This window comes from Prionailurus bengalensis, chromosome X (genome assembly GCF_016509475.1).
Source record: "Prionailurus bengalensis isolate Pbe53 chromosome X, Fcat_Pben_1.1_paternal_pri, whole genome shotgun sequence".
Lineage (NCBI taxonomy): Eukaryota > Metazoa > Chordata > Mammalia > Carnivora > Felidae > Prionailurus > Prionailurus bengalensis.
The window spans coordinates 11,282,786-11,304,086 of record NC_057361.1 but is presented as its reverse complement, the minus strand read 5'-3'; the positions used below and the strand labels follow the sequence as shown (position 1 = coordinate 11,304,086).

Here is a 21,301-nt window from a genome sequence, read left to right as displayed (position 1 = left end):
AGCCCATAATTTATGATGTCTCATTTACCACACATCTGCAAGCCTAAAATTCAGACTTGCCCTTTACTTATTTTTTTCTTTTTCATTGAAGTATACGTTAAACACAGTGAAAACATACAAATCCTAAGTTACAGCATGATGACTTTTTACATCTCTATCCACCTCTTTAAAAAGCACCCAGATCCAGATTTAGCATATATCCATCACCCCAGAACATTCCCTCGTGTTGTCTTCCCTGTCAAGAACCTTCAAAAGGAACTACCACTACATTTATTTTTAAGCTATTTTTTATTTTTAAAAATGTGAGTTTTGTGGGAAGGGGGATGAGCTTGATATTATTCTGTTCATCTCTACTGAATTGTAGAAATGGCACCAAATAAGACTGACACATACAACATTATCCTGAAACGTGAACAATTTTTATCTTCTTTACTCTGGCTCTCCATCTATTTTTGGTGGGTCTTACAGAATTAAATATTTTAATTGAAACTTGGACTTTTTGCTGGCAGACACTGCCTACAGCATATCAGATATGCTCGCCTCTTCTCCATGATGTGAAATATTAAGGCCGTTGCACCTGAAGGCACTGAGCTGAGGCCACCCATCTTCCATTTGATTTTTGTTGAAGAACTCATTTCCTGAAGCATTATCACACATTCCCCCACTGTCACTGTGGTTGACATACATGCTTTCAGGGCACCCATGCTCCTGTTTGCACAAGGTAGAGAGTAAAGTTCCTTTAGCAGGGGCCCGGTTACTTTCCTGAGCGTAAGAAGGCTGAGCAAACATTTTCATTTTAAAGGCAAAAAAATAAATAAAATGAAACACAGGAAGTGAGTCTCCCAAAAACCTCACTTCCCTTCCCTCTCCTGTTTAGTTCACTTTGCCCATAAGACTAGCTCTTGGGTTTACACCTTACTAAAAGTTTAAATGACTAACAGATGCAGACCTTGTAAAGTGTTTCAGCTAGCTTTCCATGTATTTCTCGCGTATTGCAGTGCATGATCCACAGAGCCTGGGACTGTGTTATTTACCATGTAAAATGATGCCTGGCATGGGGCAGACATTCAATAAATATTTGTTGACCAAATGGATGAGTCAGCATCCTAAAGTCCTATGGGAGAAATCCAGGCTTTTCTGTGGAAATGGGAAAGGACTACGGATTTAGAAGAGAGGAACCCGGTCATTAGAGCCCAGAGAGTATTGCCAAATTAAAAGATAGAGGAAGCTGGCAAAGCTTGCTTGCCCCTTCTGTAAGTTGCTAGCAGGTTCTCAGTAGAAATAAGGCAAATCAAGCTGAGGGAAAGTTAGGAAGCTCAGGCCACCTGTCCTTGAGCCTTGGACAGAGAGCTGGGTCCATGGCAGACTTTTCTCACATTGCTAGACAGATGCAAATTAATCACTTAACTTTTCATTGGAAAGCTCCTTGATTCATGAAGCAACTACTGGTTCATAAGAAACTCAGTGTCAGACTTGGGAGTTCATTCCTAGGGAGAGATTCTTGAGGGGAAAAAAAGCCATTTGAAGAGGAAACGAGTGTTCAGGTAGAAATACAAATTTTAATGAGTGATCTGCTTACCTGAAGCAAAGATTACCAATGTACTATTTTGGTAGAGTTGATTCTAATGGTTACAGTCGTATGTCTTTCTTGGAGAGGATGGACAAGGGTATGCTTTGTGTTTTTCAGGATAAGCAAGGGAGTCTCTGGTATATTGCTATCATTCCTCTGTTAGGGACTATGTTGAGCACCCTCTATGTAGCACACCACAAAACCCAGCAGAGGGGTAAGACCTGTGGTGGGGTGTTTTTTTGCATTAAAATACTTAATAAGGAAAAATAAAAATTTAGTGATGACAGGGTGCCTGGGTGGATCAGTTGGTTGAGAGTCCAACTCCTGATTTCAGCTCAGGGTATGATCTCACAGTTCATGTGTTCGAGCCCGCTTTGGGCTTTGTGCTGGCAGCATGGAGCCTACTTGGAATTCTGTCTCCCTCTCTCTCTGCCTGTACCCTGCTCACTCATGCTCTCTTTCTCTCACTCTCTCTCAAAATAAGTAAACAACGTTTAAAGAAATCTAGTGAGGACAGTGATGCTCTTAACAATCATAATTCTCTGAGCGCCTGCTGTAGGCCAAGCACTCTTACTGGTTTACAGTTATGGAATACTCTCATGCAAGGCAGACAGCATTCTCTCTGTTTTTGAGCTAGGCAGAGTGAAGCTTAGAGATTAAGCCATTTTCCCAAAGTCGCAAAACCTTTATTTAAGTGACCCAAGTTAGATTTGAACCAAACTTTAACTGGTGTCAGATCCATTTATTATTTTCCACTCTACTACATTTTCTCCTCAGGAAAAATTCTTACTAATTTCTCATCCTCTTTTGTCTGTGAAGTCAGGAGAGTGGATTATAGACACTTTAGTTGCTTTCTAAGGAAAGCAGGAGTACCTCTTCCATTTTTCTTCAGAAATGCAGACTTCTCATGACCTGTTCTTTTAAGAACTCCTCTAGCCTCCCATGGTAGCTTCACAGAGTAGAAGCCTCACAGTGTAGAAGGGACCTGGGTGGTAGACGTAGTTTACCCATAAAAAAAAAAATTTGACCTTGACTAAGTTTCTGGCCTCATTCTCCACCTACCCACAGCCCTATCCTGCTCAAAATTTTTATGATTCTAAACTGTAAGTGAAGGTGACCAGCTTACAGGATTTCCTCTTATAAGCCAATTTGCACCCTTTTTTGTTTTTAAATAGGCTTCACACCCAGCTCGGACCAACTGTGGGGCTTGAACTCATGACCCTGAGATCAAGACCTGAGCTGAGATCAAGAGTTGGACACCTAACCTACTGAGCCACTCAGGTGCCCCTACACTCTTGAATATAGTGAAAACTTTCAGTGCAAGTAATAATGCTGCTTAAAATAGGAACTTTCTGGCAATCCAGGTATATAGGTGAGATATTTACTCCCCCCATTGGACTTTGTCATCCAACATCCTAGAACACAATCCACTCTTTCCCCCAAGAACATAAGCACAGCCTTATGATATAATGTAGGTTTGTTGAATCTCTCCTCTGAGTTGTACTTTGAAATATCTGAACCATGTGACATTCTAATGCCAGGGAGATTTGATAGGATACATCAAGTATCAAACAAGTGTGTCATCTTCAGCCACCTAGACCTTAAGTGAAATTAGCCTGGGGGCAAGTTAGAAGTCAAGTTAAAAGTGCATCATTGGGGCGCCTGGGTGGCGCAGTCGGTTAAGCGTCCGACTTCAGCCAGGTCACGATCTCGCAGTCTGTGAGTTTGAGCCCCGCGTCAGGCTCTGGGCTGATGGCTCAGAGGCTGGAGCCTGTTTCCAATTCTGTGTATCCCTCTCTCTCTGCCCCTCCCCCATTCATTCTCTGTCTCTCTCTGTCCCAAAAATAAATAAACGTTGAAAAAAAATTTTTTTAAAGTGCATCATTAATACAACCCACAGATGGAGAGAGGGAAGGGAAGAGTTAGGGAGTTAGTGGATTTAAAGACACTGCCAGGCTGGTTGTCTGATTAAGAAACCTTTATCATTGTGGGTTTTAAACCCTGGTGGGCATAAGTGTCATCTGAAGGGCATATGAATGCAAGTTCTCTGGCCCTCTTGATAAGCACCCCACATAATACTGATGCTGGTGTCCTGGAGCAAATTTTAAGAAGCACCACTTTAGCATGTCCCACCGGATGACTCTAATTACTGTCACCATGATAGATTAAAAGGAGAAAATTTTTGAAAGGGAAATAGGAAAGGGGATTGAGAAAGGGGTCTTAAATTTTTCAGTAATGCTAACACTCTTTTTGGGAAATACTACTTTCTACTTGATACCAGGGCAGGACAATTAGGCTCAAGTAGGGTTCTGTGTGACTGTACCAGGGGCTGTGAGACAAGAGGTGTGAATTGTGATCCTCAGTCACAATAGAGAGGCATGCTGGTCAAGCCAAGACAGTGAAACCAAGCTTAGTCTGCTGGCAACCAAGAATATGGTGGGTGTGTCCAGGAAACTGGGATAGATGCCAAGCAGGGTATGAGGACAGTTTCCATGTGCAGCAGAGAGGAAACCAAATCCATGCCTATTAAAACACATGAACATGCAAAGGTAGTCAGGGCAGTGGCAGTGTGTCGGGGCACCACTGTCCCTGGTCTCTGGACTAGAAAATGAGCCACTGAGAAATTTCAAAGGAAGTTGGGGAGGTGGCTGTAACATGCATTGGATGAACCTCCGCTATAAATTTTGAGAAGCTCATGGTACTTGTCAGGAAGGACAGCACAGAGGAGGACAAGCACCAGGTCCATAGGGAGAAGGAATTAGTGTTACAGAATTCCACCTGGGTTGTAATCTAGCACATCCATTCAGCAGTTTTTGACAAGTGTTTATTGGGCACTGTGCATATCAGACACTTGAAATAACAGTTTCTCTCTTGAAGGAGATTTTAGTTTAATATTATCAATTTGTTATTTCTATATATATATTCTTTTAATGGAATATATCCCAAGAGTTTGCATTTATTCTTCAACTTTTTAAAATTGTTTCCAAACATCCATTTAAAGAATCTTTCCAGACTATGTCAGTGAGACATACCTGAACTGAATTAAGCAGAAGTCTTTTAATTACTCCCTCGGGGCCTAGATAAGTGCTCACACTGATTGGGTAGAACAGATGACATACCCTTACAGACCTAGATCCTGAGCGGGCCCTTTGGGTGTATAAGGGAAGTTGGATTTCTAGTAATCATTTGATGCTCCTGAATCAAAACCCGTGGTACCCACAAAAGGATCTTGATCTATGGAGAACAAAAATAATTGGTCCAACTTTGGCAAGGCAGGCAAGGAATGAAATTTTTAAACTCATCTTTTGAAAGCTTTGTAATTAAATGGCTGCCTTGAACTCATGCATCATAAAAAGCGTAGGCGAGGGTCCTGCTCACTCCAGCCCTGAGCTATTCACCTAATCTGTGGGCAAGCACAGGTGTGGCTGTATGGAGGAAGGCCTTCCACATAAGTAAGGATTGCAAATTCGTGGTGTGTAAATTATTAGGAGTTCAAGAAAGTTCCCAATGCATATCCTTGCTCTTAGCTGCTACCTTCTCTTAGCTGCTACATATAATAGACATTTAGTGAGAGGCTCCCATGACTATTAAGATGCAATCCTGGTGAAAGAATGATGTTTTAAAGACCGTTAGTCATTTCCTCCTTTACATATTTGAGCTGATGGATTCTCACATTCCCTACCGATATCCCCTAGAGCAGACTTTGATACTGAGACTATTAAATGGAAGGATGAAACTGGATGGAAAACACGGCTCAGAATAGTGTGGCTAGGGCACCAGAGATCAATCGTTTTTCAATAATGTTAGGGCAGAACGTAAACCCCACATTGGTTCTAAGCAGTACAATTAGACTCTATCCTCTTAGTCAATTTCAAAAAAAAAAAAAAAAAAGAAGAGGACCTGTTTTTCCCCGTTGACCTTGGGGTTTGGAGGAGATAAATTGCATCACTGCTGGTTCATCAGCAGTTCTCCTTTCCCCTAACGAAAATGCCAGTGGCTGACTAGGAAGGTCCATGTTTACCAAACATTATAAAGGCATCAGAAAATACCCATATGCATTGAGCAATACTAGCTGAGAAGGACAGAAATACAATATCTGTTCCCATCTGTGCCTGGTCCTTTCAGAAAATGTGCACACATATGGTTAGCCCATGTTAATTAAGTCCAAATATGGATTGGATTCAACTTGGAGAGCAGCTGATAAATCTGTGGCTAAAACTTTTCCAAATGCTTTGATATTTCCTGAACAAAAATGTTTTGAAGGTGTTGAATAGGAGAAGGCTAAATTGGACACCACTGGAAAGAAGAACTCAAAGTATCGAAGACTCAACTAATACTGTTCACATTTTAGTTACATGTTAAATTTCAAAACCATTTCATATCTAGAATTTATTTATATACCCAAATATTCATGAAGACAAAATGTTATTAGGTCTGCACATGAGAATAATGAGAACTGACATGTCCATGGTCACTATATATCTAAAAGTACTGTATAGTAATTTTCTTAACATTTTGTTTGGGATTATTTTACTTTTGGCAAAAGAGAACAAATGCTTGTGAACTGCAGATATGGTTTGAAGATAACCAAAGTTGCTTTGTATCTGCTAACATCTGAGAGAAAAATTGTGTTACCTTGTTGGTATTTTACTTCATTAAGAGTTCTATTGTGGTCAGTGGTAGAGAGTACTGGCCGCTGTTTCTGGTGGGAAAGGTTGGAGAGAGAACGGAGCCCTGGTCAGATGGTAGGATGCTCCATCGTTGACCAGATAACACTTTGAAATCCAGCACAGTTCCTCAATTTACTTTTAACTGGCAGATAAAGAGGAGATCTGAGCCTTATCTGAAAGAAAATGCAACTATCCCTTCTGTCATGAGCTAAAGGTCTCCCAACAGGAGGAAACCCAAGGCAGGGAGGGGATCCATCTGCTTGAAACTAAGTATGGAAGGTGAGTGGAGCCTGAGTGTTAATGGGCACTGAATAAGGAAATGTCCATGGGTGTGGGTTAGGGAGAATGGGGAGAGCTGTCTTCCCCCTATTCTTCCCCTTTATCCCATAGCCAACTTGGGGTTATTATGATATCCATTGCACATTTAGTATGAATCTGGAACTGAGAAAAATTGCAGATCGAAGAAAGGTTAAATGACTTCTCCTGGTCACCTAGTAAGATTGAGTTTGAATCCAAGTCTTCCTAAATCTCAGAACTGATGTCTTCCCCACCCCCATAGCATTCTGTGTAATCCCTACTAAAATGAAACATCAAATAAAGCGTTTGTTTTACTGTCCTTTGGAAGAAATGATCAATCAGATATGGGATGGCCTCGCTCCGAGTGTGTGTCATGTGTAGAACTTTATAATTCAATATATCCTTAACTGTCTTTCAATGACTGTCCAGTGATAAATGTTGTATCTTCTTCAGTACAGACATTGGTTTGTAATTTTAAATGCCACAAGCAAGGATAGACTTGTTGGAGAGACTACTGAACTTTGAGGATGTATAATTTTTTTCCCATTTTAAAATGGCCTGCCTTTCCTTTGGATTATGTGCTTTGAGAATGTGCTCAAGTAATTCATATGTCTCATAGGAGCCCTGGTGATATTATATGTTTTTATTTTGGGATTAATGCCATCCAGGGAGGCTTTCAAAGACAGCACTATGGACCAGGCAGGAGCCCACATAAACATAAGTTGAACAGACTCACTAGGACCTCTGAATTTCCTTTGGCTTCCTGCCACAAGATAATTCAGGTAATGAGTAATAGCAGATCTACCCTTCAACTCCACTGGCTCAAATATACCGGGTAATTTCCTTTAGCCTACATATGTAGTTAATAATTGTCCCAGCCTACCATCTTTGTATAATTGTCTAAAAGTATATAAACCCATAATTCTTGAATACATTCTAAAATAATATCTCATGGATACTCCTGCTGAGTGAATCAGAGGGTATAAATGATCTAATTTGCGATCGTGAAATTTCTCAATAGGGAGTTTGGTATTGAGTATTTGTCATTGTGTAAACTACATACTGCATATTAGGCTGCCTCTTAAACTACACGTAGTCCATTCTTCCCTGCCTCACTCCAAAATCAGGTTCCTCTTCTCAGGAGTTGAATATTCAGTTTGTGAGAGAAAGATTCAAAGATCCAAAAGTAGTTTGAGAGAGGCACCTTAAACTTCAGAATCCTCTTTTGCTTACTCCCAAGCCCCAAGGGACACAAAGGACTCACTCTTATTTCTTCATCCTGAGGGAATTTTGTGGTTTGGGAAGGAGATCATTTTGAGTTATATATGTATGCTAGAGCTCCAAGGAGCCTCAGATTTTATCTAATCTTTTCTAGTTCAATCTCATGTTATGGACAAGGAAACTAAGACTCCGAATGACTGATGGGGTTAGAGAGGCAGTTCCATGAGCCTGGAGGGTACAGTAAATGATGCAAAGAAGTGTAGAGTTCCTGATGCCCTGAGCTACCTTCTCAGTGTTCTATTCTTTGCACCATCACCTTCAGAGCAAACTCTGATGAATGTTAATGAAGTGGAAAGTTACCTCCAACAGGAGTAAGATCTACTGGTTGCCATGTATTTCATTGCACAACCCCCTCTTTTCCTTCAAACAAGGGTAGAATCCTTACTCTGTTGCGTTTGAACCAATATTATGCCCTTAAGTATATGTGTATTTCTGAACCCAGTCAGGAGCTTGACAGAGCTTTCCAGCACTTTAAGAGAGTCTGTCATATACAGAACACACTTTCTAGACTCTAATACTTCTACCCTCAATGTTGCCTTTTTCGAGAGCCACTCTCCAGAAATACCTTCTTTTTATTGCTTAGCTCCTGATGAATCAACCAGTGTTTGTGTATGCCACTGCTTCCCAACCTCCCAACCTAGCTTGCCTCTAGGAAGAATGGAATCCTTGTGGTTTCCATGGCATTTACCAGCACTTCTCTAAAAACTTGCTGCTTAATTCTGATGTGGGCGCTTATGTTACAGTCATTAATTACTGCATTAAGTCAAGTCACAAAAGTAATGAGGATTTGGGCACAGAATTGGAAAATGAGAATGTAATTTTGCCTGGATTATAGGATATAAAGATAAACACGGTCCACATATGCACAAAGAAATCACAGCTTTCATAGCTGTCTTCTAACAGGAAATATGGGCTTATGTGCCTCATCAAAATTGAGAGTAAGATAATAAAAGTATCACCATTGGTAACATTTAGGCAGGTCTTAGTTCACTGTGCATTTTATTTCCAGCTCTGACATCTAAATAGAGAATTTTCTTTTCTCCTATGCCATAAAAATCATCCTGTAACTAAAGTTAGAATCTTCTGAAGTTCTTGCATCAAGCTGCAGGCTGAGTCAAGGATAGGAGGTTATGTGAGAAAAGTTGGCCTTTTATATGTGTGGGTAGAGTTGGTCATTAGATAGGATTATTTGCAGAACACCGTTGGATGTCTGTCTAGAAATCTACACTCCACCTACTGTCAGTGGTGCCTTTATCATCAGAGGGAGAGGCATGTCAATCGCCAAGAGTTCTCTATTACAACTCAAGTACTACTGGGAAGGTGGAACACTGAATCATTCACACCTAGAATTATGAATCGAATCAAGAGAGATTAACAAGCAAATCATCTCCAGTACCATAAAAGAATGAGTTTCAGGTCAGATAACACTTTTTTTTTTAATTTTTTTTTTCAATGTTTATTTATTTTTGGGACAGAGAGAGACAGAGCATGAACGGGGGAGGGGCAGAGAGAGAGGGAGACACAGAATCGGAAACAGGCTCCAGGCTCTGAGCCATCAGCCCAGAGCCCGACGCGGGGCTCGAACTCACGGACCGCGAGATCGTGACCTGGCTGAAGTCGGACGCTTAACCGACTGCGCCACCCAGGCGCCCCTCAGGTCAGATAACACTTGACTAACAAGCAAATCACCTCCAGTGCCATAAAAGAATGAGTTTCAGGTCAGATAACATTTGACGATGAGGGGAACAGATATCTTGGTGATAAGGGGTACTGTTGTGGAGGAGCAATCCCATAATTATTTATGGTTTGGAGGAGTCTCTGGAGGGTAGCATAAAGCCCATAGGTACCTGGTCAGTCCAATAAGAAGACGCTGAAGGCAAACAATATTTCCTTACCAACTTTGCCTCAGATATACCAATTCTGGAGGCATGCAATAAATATAAAAGCAAAAATAACAGTTGGAAGATGGTAGCTTCCTTAAGAACGATAAGGACCATTTCCTCTAAAGAAACAAACAAAAAAGCTGAATACCCCAATACATGAAACATGTATACACTTTAGGGAGATTCAGGGACCCCCTGGAGTTTTCACCTAGCCCTCAGGTTAAGAACCCTACTCTATAGGGTCACATTCCAGGAGTAGGTCCATCCCATCCTTGTCTGGAATTTGTAGGGAGTTATCTTGATCATTTAACTCTTTGTCTTAGAGGCTGGAACAAAAAACACTATCATTAATTATAAGAAAATACCAAGAGCCCTAGAGTATATGGCAATGCCACTTTTGACCTGTATCCATATAATATATATTGTATTCTACTAACGTTCTTAACCAAAATCATCTTTTTCAAAGCTGAAAAAAATAGAAGTTCAGAGAGTAACAAATCTCCCTAGGTCATACAGCAGGTTCTGAGGCCAGAGACTCAAGCCCAGGGGTGTTTTACTCTAAAACCCTTGTCTACTATAGTATCAGAAATAGCCAAGACAGCATTCAACATCATAAGTTTCAGAGTACAGCAAAATGAAAACTGGGAGATGAAGAACATCTTGGGGCTAGAGTGGAACATACTGTAAAATCAAATCAGCAACATAGTGTTGGTGACCAAGCAGATGTCTACTAACTCTAGTGGGACAAAAATGTATGAAAGTAAAAACAGTGAGGCAATTCCCTCCATTCTTCCAAAAATGGTAGCCATTTGTTTATAATGTTAACAAATGTAGGGAAAAGCTACTGATTTAAGATGTAACAACTGTGATTTAAGTTATATAAGGAAGAGTTTCTGTACAATGCTAGACTAACTTATTATAGGATCCAAAGAGAGAATATGAAGTCTCCTTTTCTAAAGGTCTTTAAAATGAGAATGAGTTCTCAACAGGTTGCCTGAAGGTAGGGAAGTTGACTTAATGACTTTAATGCGTCTATTCAGCCCTTTGGTCCCTGGGATAGCAAAATTTTTCAGAAAGTAGATATGCTATATAAGCTACATATGCTATATAAAACTGAAGAGCTTTGATTCTTGTCCTAGCTTTCCTATTTATGGGCTCCATTATTTTACCTCACCTAACTTGCTGGAAGAATTCACTTCCTCATTGGTAAAACAGGGTGTTGGATTAGATATTTTGCAATTCCTTCAAATTAAAAAAAAATACGCCTATGGTGCTATAAAAGTCAGAATACTGGCAGAAAATTTTCAGAAGCAATGGGAAGTAAAGGAAGAAAATAAATATTAGCAACGACATTGTGGACAAGTGAGACAAGATGCTCTTCTCCAAAAATACTCACCCTCTCCTTTTTTCTTTCGTATTGCATACCCTATGCCATGGTGCCCTGACTTCCACTGCAATTCATTACATTCAATTCAACAGATATTGTTTGAGCAATAATATATACAATACTCAAGGCTCACCTCACTATTCCACTATGGATTCAGGCCTTTTCAAGTAACATGAATTTAGAATTTGACTATCTCTGAAAAGAATGTACAAAGCAGGATGTGTATCTTTGTTTACACTTTGGTCAGGGATGATCAATACATAATGGAGTGGATCAACAAAAAGACTTAAAAAGAAAACGGAGTAAGATCAAACATATTAGGGAAGTGAATATTAAAGAAAAAATCAGAAGAGAAGCATACAAAAATAGATTTGACACTTTTTCACCAGTAAAGACTGTGTCTTGCAACACTGGATAGAAATTTTCTAACAAGGAACTAAGACTTTTAGTTCCTATTTAAAAAATTTGTTTGTGGAGCCCCTGGTTGGCTCAGTTGGTTAGGTATCCAACTTGACTTCAGCTCAGGTCATGATCTCATGGATCATGAGATCGAGCCCTGCGTTGGGATCTGTGCTGACAGCGTAGAGCCTGCTTGGGATTCTCTCAATCAATCTCTCTCTCACCCTCTCTCGCTCTCCCTCTCCCTCTCTCTCTCCCTCCCTCCCTCCCTCCCCTCTCCTCTCTCCTCTCTCCTCCCCCACCCCAAGAATAAACAAATAAACATTAGAATAAAAATAAGTATATACAAGATTCACTTGGTTCTTACCAAAAAACTTCAAGTGTTTGAATCTGCAGGACACTTGTGGAGTTATGGTCTACTATCCCCTCTTTTTTAAACTGCTGCCTTTTGGGAAACTTCTTGGGAAGTGTGATCTTGCTCGTTATGACATCAATGGACTGCATAGTTCTCTTTGGGTTTTGTTTGGCTATCAAAAACTTAGACTTTGGTTTCCATGTGGGAAGCTACAAAGCTAAGGAAGCATGGGATTGTTCATAGATGAAATGCTATCATCAATTTGTTTTAGGTTTCAGAAAATGTAAATGTAAAGCATCAGCACAGAACATTATTTTTTTAATGTGAACCAATGTTTAAGTAATTATTTAAATGTGTAGGGTAGAGACAATTCATGTTATTTTTGGTACTTCCGTTGTATCCCTTCCTTGTATCTTTCTTAACTCTCTTCATCCTGATTTCTCATCTCAGGCATCCAATTTTCTCATTATCATTATTCTTCATAGACATTAAATGTACTATCAGAAAGAAAATTTCCTTCCAGCTCCTTACAGGTTAGTGTGAATTTAGGTCAATGGATTCCCTCTTCCAGGGGTATTTGCATTGTAAGCCTGAGTAGAGGGAAAATCCTTCCTGATGAAACATCAGCAGGGATCTTTCCAGCACCTTTAAAACATCAGAAACTGTCACCCGCAGGGCCTTAAACTTGAGTTGGACCTCTAGTTAAATTGAGTCCAGTGACTCAAGTAAACAAGTGTATAGGTGTCAGTCCCCAAATTCTAACAATATTTGAATCACATTCATTTGCAAAGTTAGAGCCTCTTTTCTTTTCCTTGTTCCTCATTTATTCCTATTACTTAATTTATCTTCTATCTGCCTGCCTTGTTAGACTGGAGCCTTTCCAGGGCAGGGATCATATCTTATTCAGCTCTGGATCTCTAGGCCCAGCACAGTGTCTGGCTCATTGAAAATCCTTCCAGGCAAATAATTAGATTCCTGTAGTTCAAATCTGCCAAGAGCCGTGTTTCTCTAAAATGACATGCCCAGTTCTACACCAAGGATCTTTCCTCTGATTTCATAGAACACCCACAATGAAGGCAAAGTCTAAGCCAGCCTGCCACAGGACAAACTCTACCAATCCAAAACAATTGTGAGGATATTTCAGAGCTTGTAATATGCTACGCTGGGAACGAAAGATAGAAGAATTGCCTCTGGATCTAGGTCTGGGAAACATCTTCTTCATGGTTCTAGAATGGAAAGGCCTTCACAGAACAGAAAAAAACCCTAGTTTTATTTCTGTAGTGCATGATGCCAGGTATTTACTAGAGCACATGCCACTCAAGGCCCAGAGGGCTAGCTGGAGCAGCTGATAACCCTGTGCTGCTTTTTATAACTCTCCTCCATAGCACCACGCTCTACATATGTCCCATTTCATCAGGTCACATCGACTTAGATTGTGCCCAATACTGCATCTTACACCAAACACATCACCATGTAAAGTATTGTGTGTTTCCTTAAAATCTTTAGAAAAATAAAAATAAAAGTAAGTTCCTTAAAAATAAAGCAGAGGATGTTTCCTGGTTCTTCATGTAAGCAGTGACTTTGCCAGTTGTTACAAATGAGCAGCCTCTTTCATTCCACAAGACATTGGGTCTGTCAGCCATTAGCAAACTGTGAAATTACTAGGTTAAGAATGGAATATACAGTACAGACTTAAATTTTATATAGAGTTGTGAAATGAGTTTTTTGATGGTGGTAAGTCTACAGACTTGAAAATTATTTGCAAGGATAGCTGTCCATTTTCTTTATAATAAGATTGGAGAGAAAGGGGGAATTCTATAAAGGATCTTTAAAACATCACTGCTTGTTTAATGTATTAAATATCTCCCATATACAATACACCATCTTGGACCTTTGGGAGGAGTTACAAAAGGCGCAAAATCCAAATATCTTGGCTTTAAAGAGCTTACTATTTAGAAAGAATGTTAACTTTAAAATACAGGCAGCCACCATTGCATTTATTGAACACATACTCTGTGTCAGGTACTGTGTCAAGTATTTTTATATACAATATATCAGGGATTGGCAAATTACAACCAGGCGGCCGAATCTAGTCTACCATCTGTTTTTATAAATAAAATTTTATTGAAACACAGGAATACTCAATTGTTTGAGTATTGTCTCTGGCTGCTTTTGTGCTACAATGGTAGAGTTGAGTGGTTGTGCCAGAGTTGAGACAGTCTGGTCTACAAACTGAAATACTTACTGTCTAGACCCTTACAGGAAATATTTGCTGACCTCTCCTCTACATCATTCATTCTTACAAGAATACTTAGAGATAAATTTAGTGTTTCCCGTTTTATAATTAGGTAACTGAGGGCTACAGGTTATGTAGCTTAGTAAGTGGCAAAATTTGTATTTGATTCTAGATTGTATGATTCAAAAGATCTATTCTTATCCTAAATTCATACACAAAAATAGCCAAAGCATGAGGTAGGAAGAAATAAGAGCCTTACAGATTCACAGAGAAACTGTTACTAGTGTTCAGAAAAGAAAGATACTATTTTGAGTTTGGGGTGATAAAGATTCTGGAGAAGATTGTATTTGAATGTAAAAGCAAAAATGAATCTCAGAATTTGCTACTCCCAAGCTCAAGCCCAAGAGAAGTTAAGAGATCAAGGTCACGTGATTAGTTAGAGGCAGATCTGAGATTAGGACCAGTTTTTCACTCACCCAGCCCAAAGTATACTGTCACTGACCATGCTGAGCCATTGAATGTTTTTGTATGTGTGGTTACATGTTATAGAATGGCAAAACTACTTGAAGTGGAGAATTTGTACATTATTCTCAATGATTAATTGAACTAAAGGCTTGTACTCCTTTTACTGAAGCAATCAAAAATACACATATACAGGTATTTACATGATATCTACCCACCATCCTACCAAATATATTTTTGTTGTGGAGAATCACACTTCTGAGACCATAGGAATCTCTGGTATTCTCACCAGTTTTAAGATTCAGATGATAACCAATTGACCACAAAATTCAAATATTTATATGCATGTTGCCCTCCAGAATCAGACAGCTCTAGGCCAGAAGGAAAATGGAGAAGTAGATAGGTGCAGCCAATGGAAGCTTACCTGATACTGTAGAGTACTTTGCCATTTTTTGAAATTCGAAGCAATTTGTTGTCAGTGGTGACATCATGGAAGTTGGCACCCTTCTCATTGGCAAAGAATAAATCTGGTTTCCAAATGGAGTCCAGCATGGATGGGTCCAAGTCCAGGGAATCATCAGGATACTCGCTATATGCCAGCCGTGAATCATTCCACTGTTGTCTCAGAAAAATATTCACTCGGTAGTCCTATAGAAACCCCATGTATAAGAGTTACTTATCACCCAGTCTTGCATAAGAGGTCCATCTACACTTCCCCCTCATCCCTCCCCCTGATTTTGTGCAGTATTGGTGTCTATATGAACCAGGCTGTGTATAGCCAACATTCTTGGTCAAAATAAACTACTCAGTTCTATTAGGAGGGGAAACAGAGGGGAGAAAGGAAGAAGACTCAACCAAACCAGAACACTAATGGAATAGGTTGACTTCGTTGAATTTTTTCATGTTTAAATTATTCATTCTGAGAGGAAATAATACCAACTCAAGCTGATTTTTCCACAGAGAAAGGTAACCATGAGTACAGAAGTCAGTCTGTGATGGCAGATTGTCAAAACTGATTCCTTTTCCAAATCAGGAACGACATGATCTCTATTCTCATTCTGCTCAGATGCTCTGGGCAGAAGGAAACCCACTCTGTACTTTTGGTAGTGGAAATCTTATCATAAAACTTTGACATGATGGGACAATATTTTTACATCCATCTATATAAATACTGAGATGCTTCGTGTTGACAAGATAATTCCATCATGCTACTTACTTTTAACATTCTTATTTTCTCATTTCTCTGAATGGGTTGTAGCTACAGTTGTTGACTTGAAACTTCATCAATACAGAGATCTTTTTCATTTTTCCTAGTCTGAACACCTTCTGACAAAGGTGCTCCTCCCTGTGAGAGACTCAGGTACACCCTGTCATTCCCACTTGATCCGGGAGTATACTTCCTTGCCAGTAAATCAGCTTGGGGCAGTGACTTCTCTCCTGGGAATTTCTACTCAAAGATCTTTTGGTTCATGGAAATGGTTGCTTTGCTTGGTAGAGCAGACCCCAAAAGAGGCTTTAATGGTGTTCCATAGCCATGTGGGACTATGATTCAGAGCTAATAGTTGTCCACTCTTGACACTTAGGGTCATTTAAGATGATATATACTCATTCCTTCTTGCTCTCTTTCCTTTTCCTTTTTTCGCCATTTGCTCCATCCCCACATCTTTGGTGCTTGGATTTTTGGTCACTGTTTATTTTACTCTAATGGTAACCAACTTGTCCCGGTTTGCCTGAGAACCTCCCAGTTTTATTCCCCAAAGTACCACATTCATGGGATCTACTCAGTCCCAGACAAAACTGGGATAGTTGGTTACTCTACCAGGTACAGTGGATACCACCTCAGGATGGTCAGTTTTGGTTTATTCCCTTAGGACCAAAAGAAGAAAAACATACTAAGTTGTAAAGATTACGGTATATGGAAAAGAGCTTCAATCCAGTCCCTTCTACCTATTACTAAGCTATCCAAATTCCTATGATATTTTTTCAAATACAGCCATCCTAATTATCAAGCTGATACAGTATTTTGGAGGCGGCAGGTCTCGGAAATAGTGCCCAGTATAGGCTTAAAGAATGCTAGTAATCAAATAGTTACTAATTTCTGAAAATCAGTCATCAAAACCCAGCTTATTTGGAAAGGCTGAAATATTAGAAGGAATAACCTTAAGGTTCTCCACTATACAACATGCAAACTTTCTAACTTGGAAAATTTTATCAGCTGACTTTTATTTGGGATTTTACCAAGCATGGATGGCAAATTCTCAAACCTAAGAGGGCACTGTTGTGGGCCCAGTCAGGCTTCCATCCCGTCCTGTTTGCTCGCTGACTCCTCCTGTGCTTGAATCAAGAGAATGGCAGCACCTCAAAGTTGTCCCCATCACATATTTTTGGAATTGTTCAAAGGGACCAGAGGATTGTAACTGGAAAGAGATTACCAGTTCAGTGTTTCATTGGCAACAGGAGTTGCCAGAAGCTTTGGAATTTTGTGTGACTAAAGAGTGGGAATGTGTGATATGTGGAGAATCAAAAATGGGGCTATTGAAAATACAATAATCCAACTTACATATAAAGTATACACTAGATACATCAACTGTGAGCTTTCATTAAGGTTTCCTGAGGGGGGAAAATGCAGCTTCTCCAGTGTTTGACATCCACCCCTGTTATATCCCTTATAGTGAGAGCCAGTTATCCTTAACAGATTTGGGGAGGGGAGCAGGTGTCTGTGAGTGTGTTTCAGTAGGAAGTAGGAGAGAAGAGAATCTCTTCCCTCAGACAGCTCTGGAGGTAGAGAAACTCTAATATGAGAAGTAATGACAGCTAGAAATAATAGAGGTGAATGGGTTAAATATCTTGGACCATAGGGAAGACAATTAGGGCCCCTCAGAAAGCAATCTTAGGATGGGCAAGGCCATGAGAAGCCAGGTAGACAGTATTGGGCAGAAAAATCACCAAGAGAACATCACTGCAATCCTCCATTGAGCCTGAGAATGATTTAAAGCTGTGTATCGAGAGACTCTAGAGAATATTACATTAGTGACATACAATATGAAAACATTGACCTTTAAAAAAATTCAGTATAAATTTTCACAGCTAATGTACATCTTTTTTTAAAGTCTTTCCCATGAGTATTCTTCTCCAGTATTTCCTGGTTTCCTACTTTGAAGTTTGTATATAGAAAATAATAAAACATATTCACCCAATGTCAGAACTTGAAAGAGAGTACTAAATCTATCACATCACAATAGAACCATTAAATGTCTAACAGTTCATTTAAAATAAACGAATCCTCCTATTTGTAAGCAAGGACAAGTAGAAAACTTAGAGGAAAAATACAGTGTGTGCCACAATGACAGGAATTATATGAAATAAGACTTTTATTAGGTCTTTTGGAAGTATTTGTTGTTTATATAAATGTATGGGAATTTAAATTTTTGATTATTTTATTTATGATGATATACACTATTTTAAAATAAACAGCTGCCCTTAAAACCTTTAAGAATAGAAAAGGATGCTCAAGGAACTAGAGACATAGGTATCCGAAGAAAAGATTTTCTGAGGCTTTGACCTCTGTAACTCTTTCACTTTACTATGATTTTCGATACAGGGTAGAAACTTGACACATGTGATTTATCCATGCATCATCTCTGTTTATGTAGAGCTAAGTTTATTTTCTCATGATATTATAAACCACAGGAGATAGTTATATTCTTCTGTAGTTTGTCTTTGTCTTTATGTCTGCTTCTAGGTTTAATGAAATATTAAAGGGGGAATAAATATTGAGAGACATGCTTAAATGCAGACTGAATTTTCTTTTCCTGCCTTCTTTCTCCAGAGACCTATTCTATGTCAAATAAATGTCATATTTCCTTGTATTAAAATTTGTTTTCCTATGACTGACTGGGTATTAAATTAGGTCATGGAAACATTCAAATTAAAAAATGTATATAAGAGTAAATACATATTTTTTTCAAATGCTACGTGTAAGTCATATAATCTTTATTATATTCTTAACACAAATACAAGTACCTACATTCCATACTATTATCTCACATCAAGTTTAGTATTTCTAAAGTTTCACTTTTCCTAATGCCACAGATGGTTTCCTTAAATTGAATTATTTTGGTACTATTTGGTCTAGCATTTGTACACAGAGATTACCACTATGTCTCATATACACTCTTATTAAACCTTACTCTTGCTCTCTTTTATTTGCATACATACACATTTTTCAATCTAGTTACATTATAAAGTTATCAACAAGAAGGCTATGCTTTGTTGACTCCCCACAGTGCCTTTGTGGCACTTTGGTTTTAACCTGTGGCTACACTGCAGTAAAGTTTCATCCTCCTCAGTCTGTGCTAGCTTTGATACGGGAAGTTAGCCTTGAGTTGGAAATTATGGGGGTGGGTGCAGTTGTTTTATGATGGATTCAGGCTTTAACGTTGCAGTGTGAGAGACCAAGGTCACCTTGTATCTCAGTTTAACAAAATGCCAGCCTTGGGGTAGACTCTTGGTGCTTCCTTAAGTCAGAAATAAGAAACGTAGCTACCTGCTATTCCTGATATGTTAGCATCTCCTCCTGAATTGCGTATGCAGCTACAAAATGAAAGGGAACCCACGGTGTCATTTCAGCAGTTACAGCACAGCGGGCATCCTCCTAAGGGGCTGTCTACCACTCATCCAGTTCCTCAGGAACATGATCTCAGATCTGAGATAAAACAACTCTTCACCCTGCAGCAGTAACCGGCAGAGCATGTGGAACTTATCTCTTGGGGCCAAGTTTGGGGGAGCTGGACTCCTATTCTGGAGATACAGTCTGAGTGAACACATTTTAGACCCTTCCAGCTCTTTCTCCCCCACCTCAAGTGTTAAATGAGGAGGGAGTCAGGATCTGCTACTGTGGCATGGGTAGTGTTCCAGCACACACAGGTCCAAATCACATCCTTTGAGGAGACTATCTCTTCATTTTCTGATGGCCAGTCTTGGGGAGAGCTGCATGCCGGTGGCGCGCAAATACTTGTGACCTTTACTGACATTACTGATATTCCTAAAGTATGTCTTTATATGAGGAAAGCAGGCGTTACAAATGTATTCCCTCTCCTCTAAATTCTCTTGCCATCAGCAGCTAAAGAAAAGGGGGAAAGGAAGAAAAGGAAATGGTAAACTGACATTCTCAAGACAAAATATAACCTTTCTCGGAACCACAAAAAAATTGTTCCACTGAATTCTTTTAACGCAAGGTTGGTGGGCAATGACCAGCCACAGATCCCTATGACTTAACAAAGAAAAATGTGTATTTTGGAATAATGTATATCATCATAATGATTCATAAAAAAGCATTCCTTAGAATAAGACAACTGCATCTTCAACACTAACATATCAAAGGGATGAGAGGCAGTATTGGGTCTCTAAGGGAGCCTATACTTTGTGGGCAGGTAGTGCCAACAATAGTTTAATGAGATGACATTGCCTCTTATTTAGAAACAAATCAAATACTCAGCTAAATCCTTCAGTAATGCGACCAGGGTTATGGAGTGAGAGTGGGGCATGAGGGAAGAGAGGAAAATCAACATGTTTAGAAACTCAAAATTCTGAGGCACTCTTGGAAAAATTCATCCCAGAAAACATAGGTAAAGCAAAAATGATTTTTGCTTCCATATAGCTCTAAGCAGTGTCTTCAGTGACCACACACGTTATTGTGCATAAAGACTAAGGGTCTGGTATTCTGACTCCTACTAAAGACAGTTCAGAGAAAAATCTGGTTCTGTTTCATTTTTTTTTTTGTCCAATTTTCTTTTAGTCAAACTTTGTGAAAGTGTGGGTAAATTTATGGGCGATAGAATCTCAAGATTTTTGCAAGGGAAGCTTGGGCTGCCATGATATTCCATGTGCGTCAGGTAGATTCCCAGGTAGGACCCGAGGGGTCTGGGAGGATAGACCCTTTCTTTCAAGGTGGAGCCTATTTCTGTAAGTAAAGTTTTTTGGCGTACAGCCACACCCATTTGCTTACTATTGTTTATGGTTACTTTCATGCCAAAAGGGCAGAATGGAGTAGTTGTGACAGAGACTGTCAGACCCTTGAAGTCTTAAGTATTTACTGTCTGGTCTTCTACAGAAAAAAGTTTGCCAGTTCCTACCCTACGTGGCATGAGGATTTATTAAGCACGATAGAGTTTCAAAAAAAATATTCATTTTAGTTTCACACAAAAGCTTTAACTGAAGAAAATAAAAGATCCCTTTTCAAAGCCAAATGAAGTTTGTCATTACATCAAAAGCTAAGAAATAAAAGAAACACAATATCCACTATTCTTCTGACCATGCGATACAGTCTATATAATACGGCAAGATAGGCAGGCTGTTCATTTTACACTTGAGCAATGATTTCCAACGTTTCTCACAGGAAACATGACAAAGGACACCTTAATAAGTAGCCAGGAAACACCTAAGCAGCCCATTTATTAAACACCTTCAGTAACTATTAAACACACAGGAAAACAAGGATATCCATAGTTTCCGTTTTTATCTCCTTAAATGTTTAGCTTTTTCTTGCATTAATAAACATTGGAAAGGTGCACATTTACATTTTTGATTGAGGGTAAATGCAATGAGGAGTTTAATCAAAGCAACTTAGGATTCTAATTAATGCAATCAGCATTAGGTCGTGCAAATATCGTCATTGAATGCCATCGTGTAAAGCGGGTGACAGTGATTTGGGCTGCTGGAAGATTTGCCCCTCTGTTATCAGGATAAAACCAAGAGGGGAG

The 21,301-nt window shown here is 39.4% G+C and overlaps 1 protein-coding gene across 2 annotated transcripts in view; it reads right to left on the bottom strand.

Moving 5' to 3' along the window:
- The window catches only part of GLRA2 (glycine receptor alpha 2), a 174,572-nt gene that overhangs the window by 107,646 nt on the left and 45,625 nt on the right, over nt 1-21,301 (bottom strand). For both annotated transcript variants that reach the window (XM_043569940.1, XM_043569939.1), the window contains exon 4: nt 14,965-15,188. In XM_043569940.1, the coding sequence (XP_043425875.1) occupies nt 14,965-15,188 (224 nt within the window). The remainder of the gene's footprint in view (nt 1-14,964; nt 15,189-21,301) is intronic.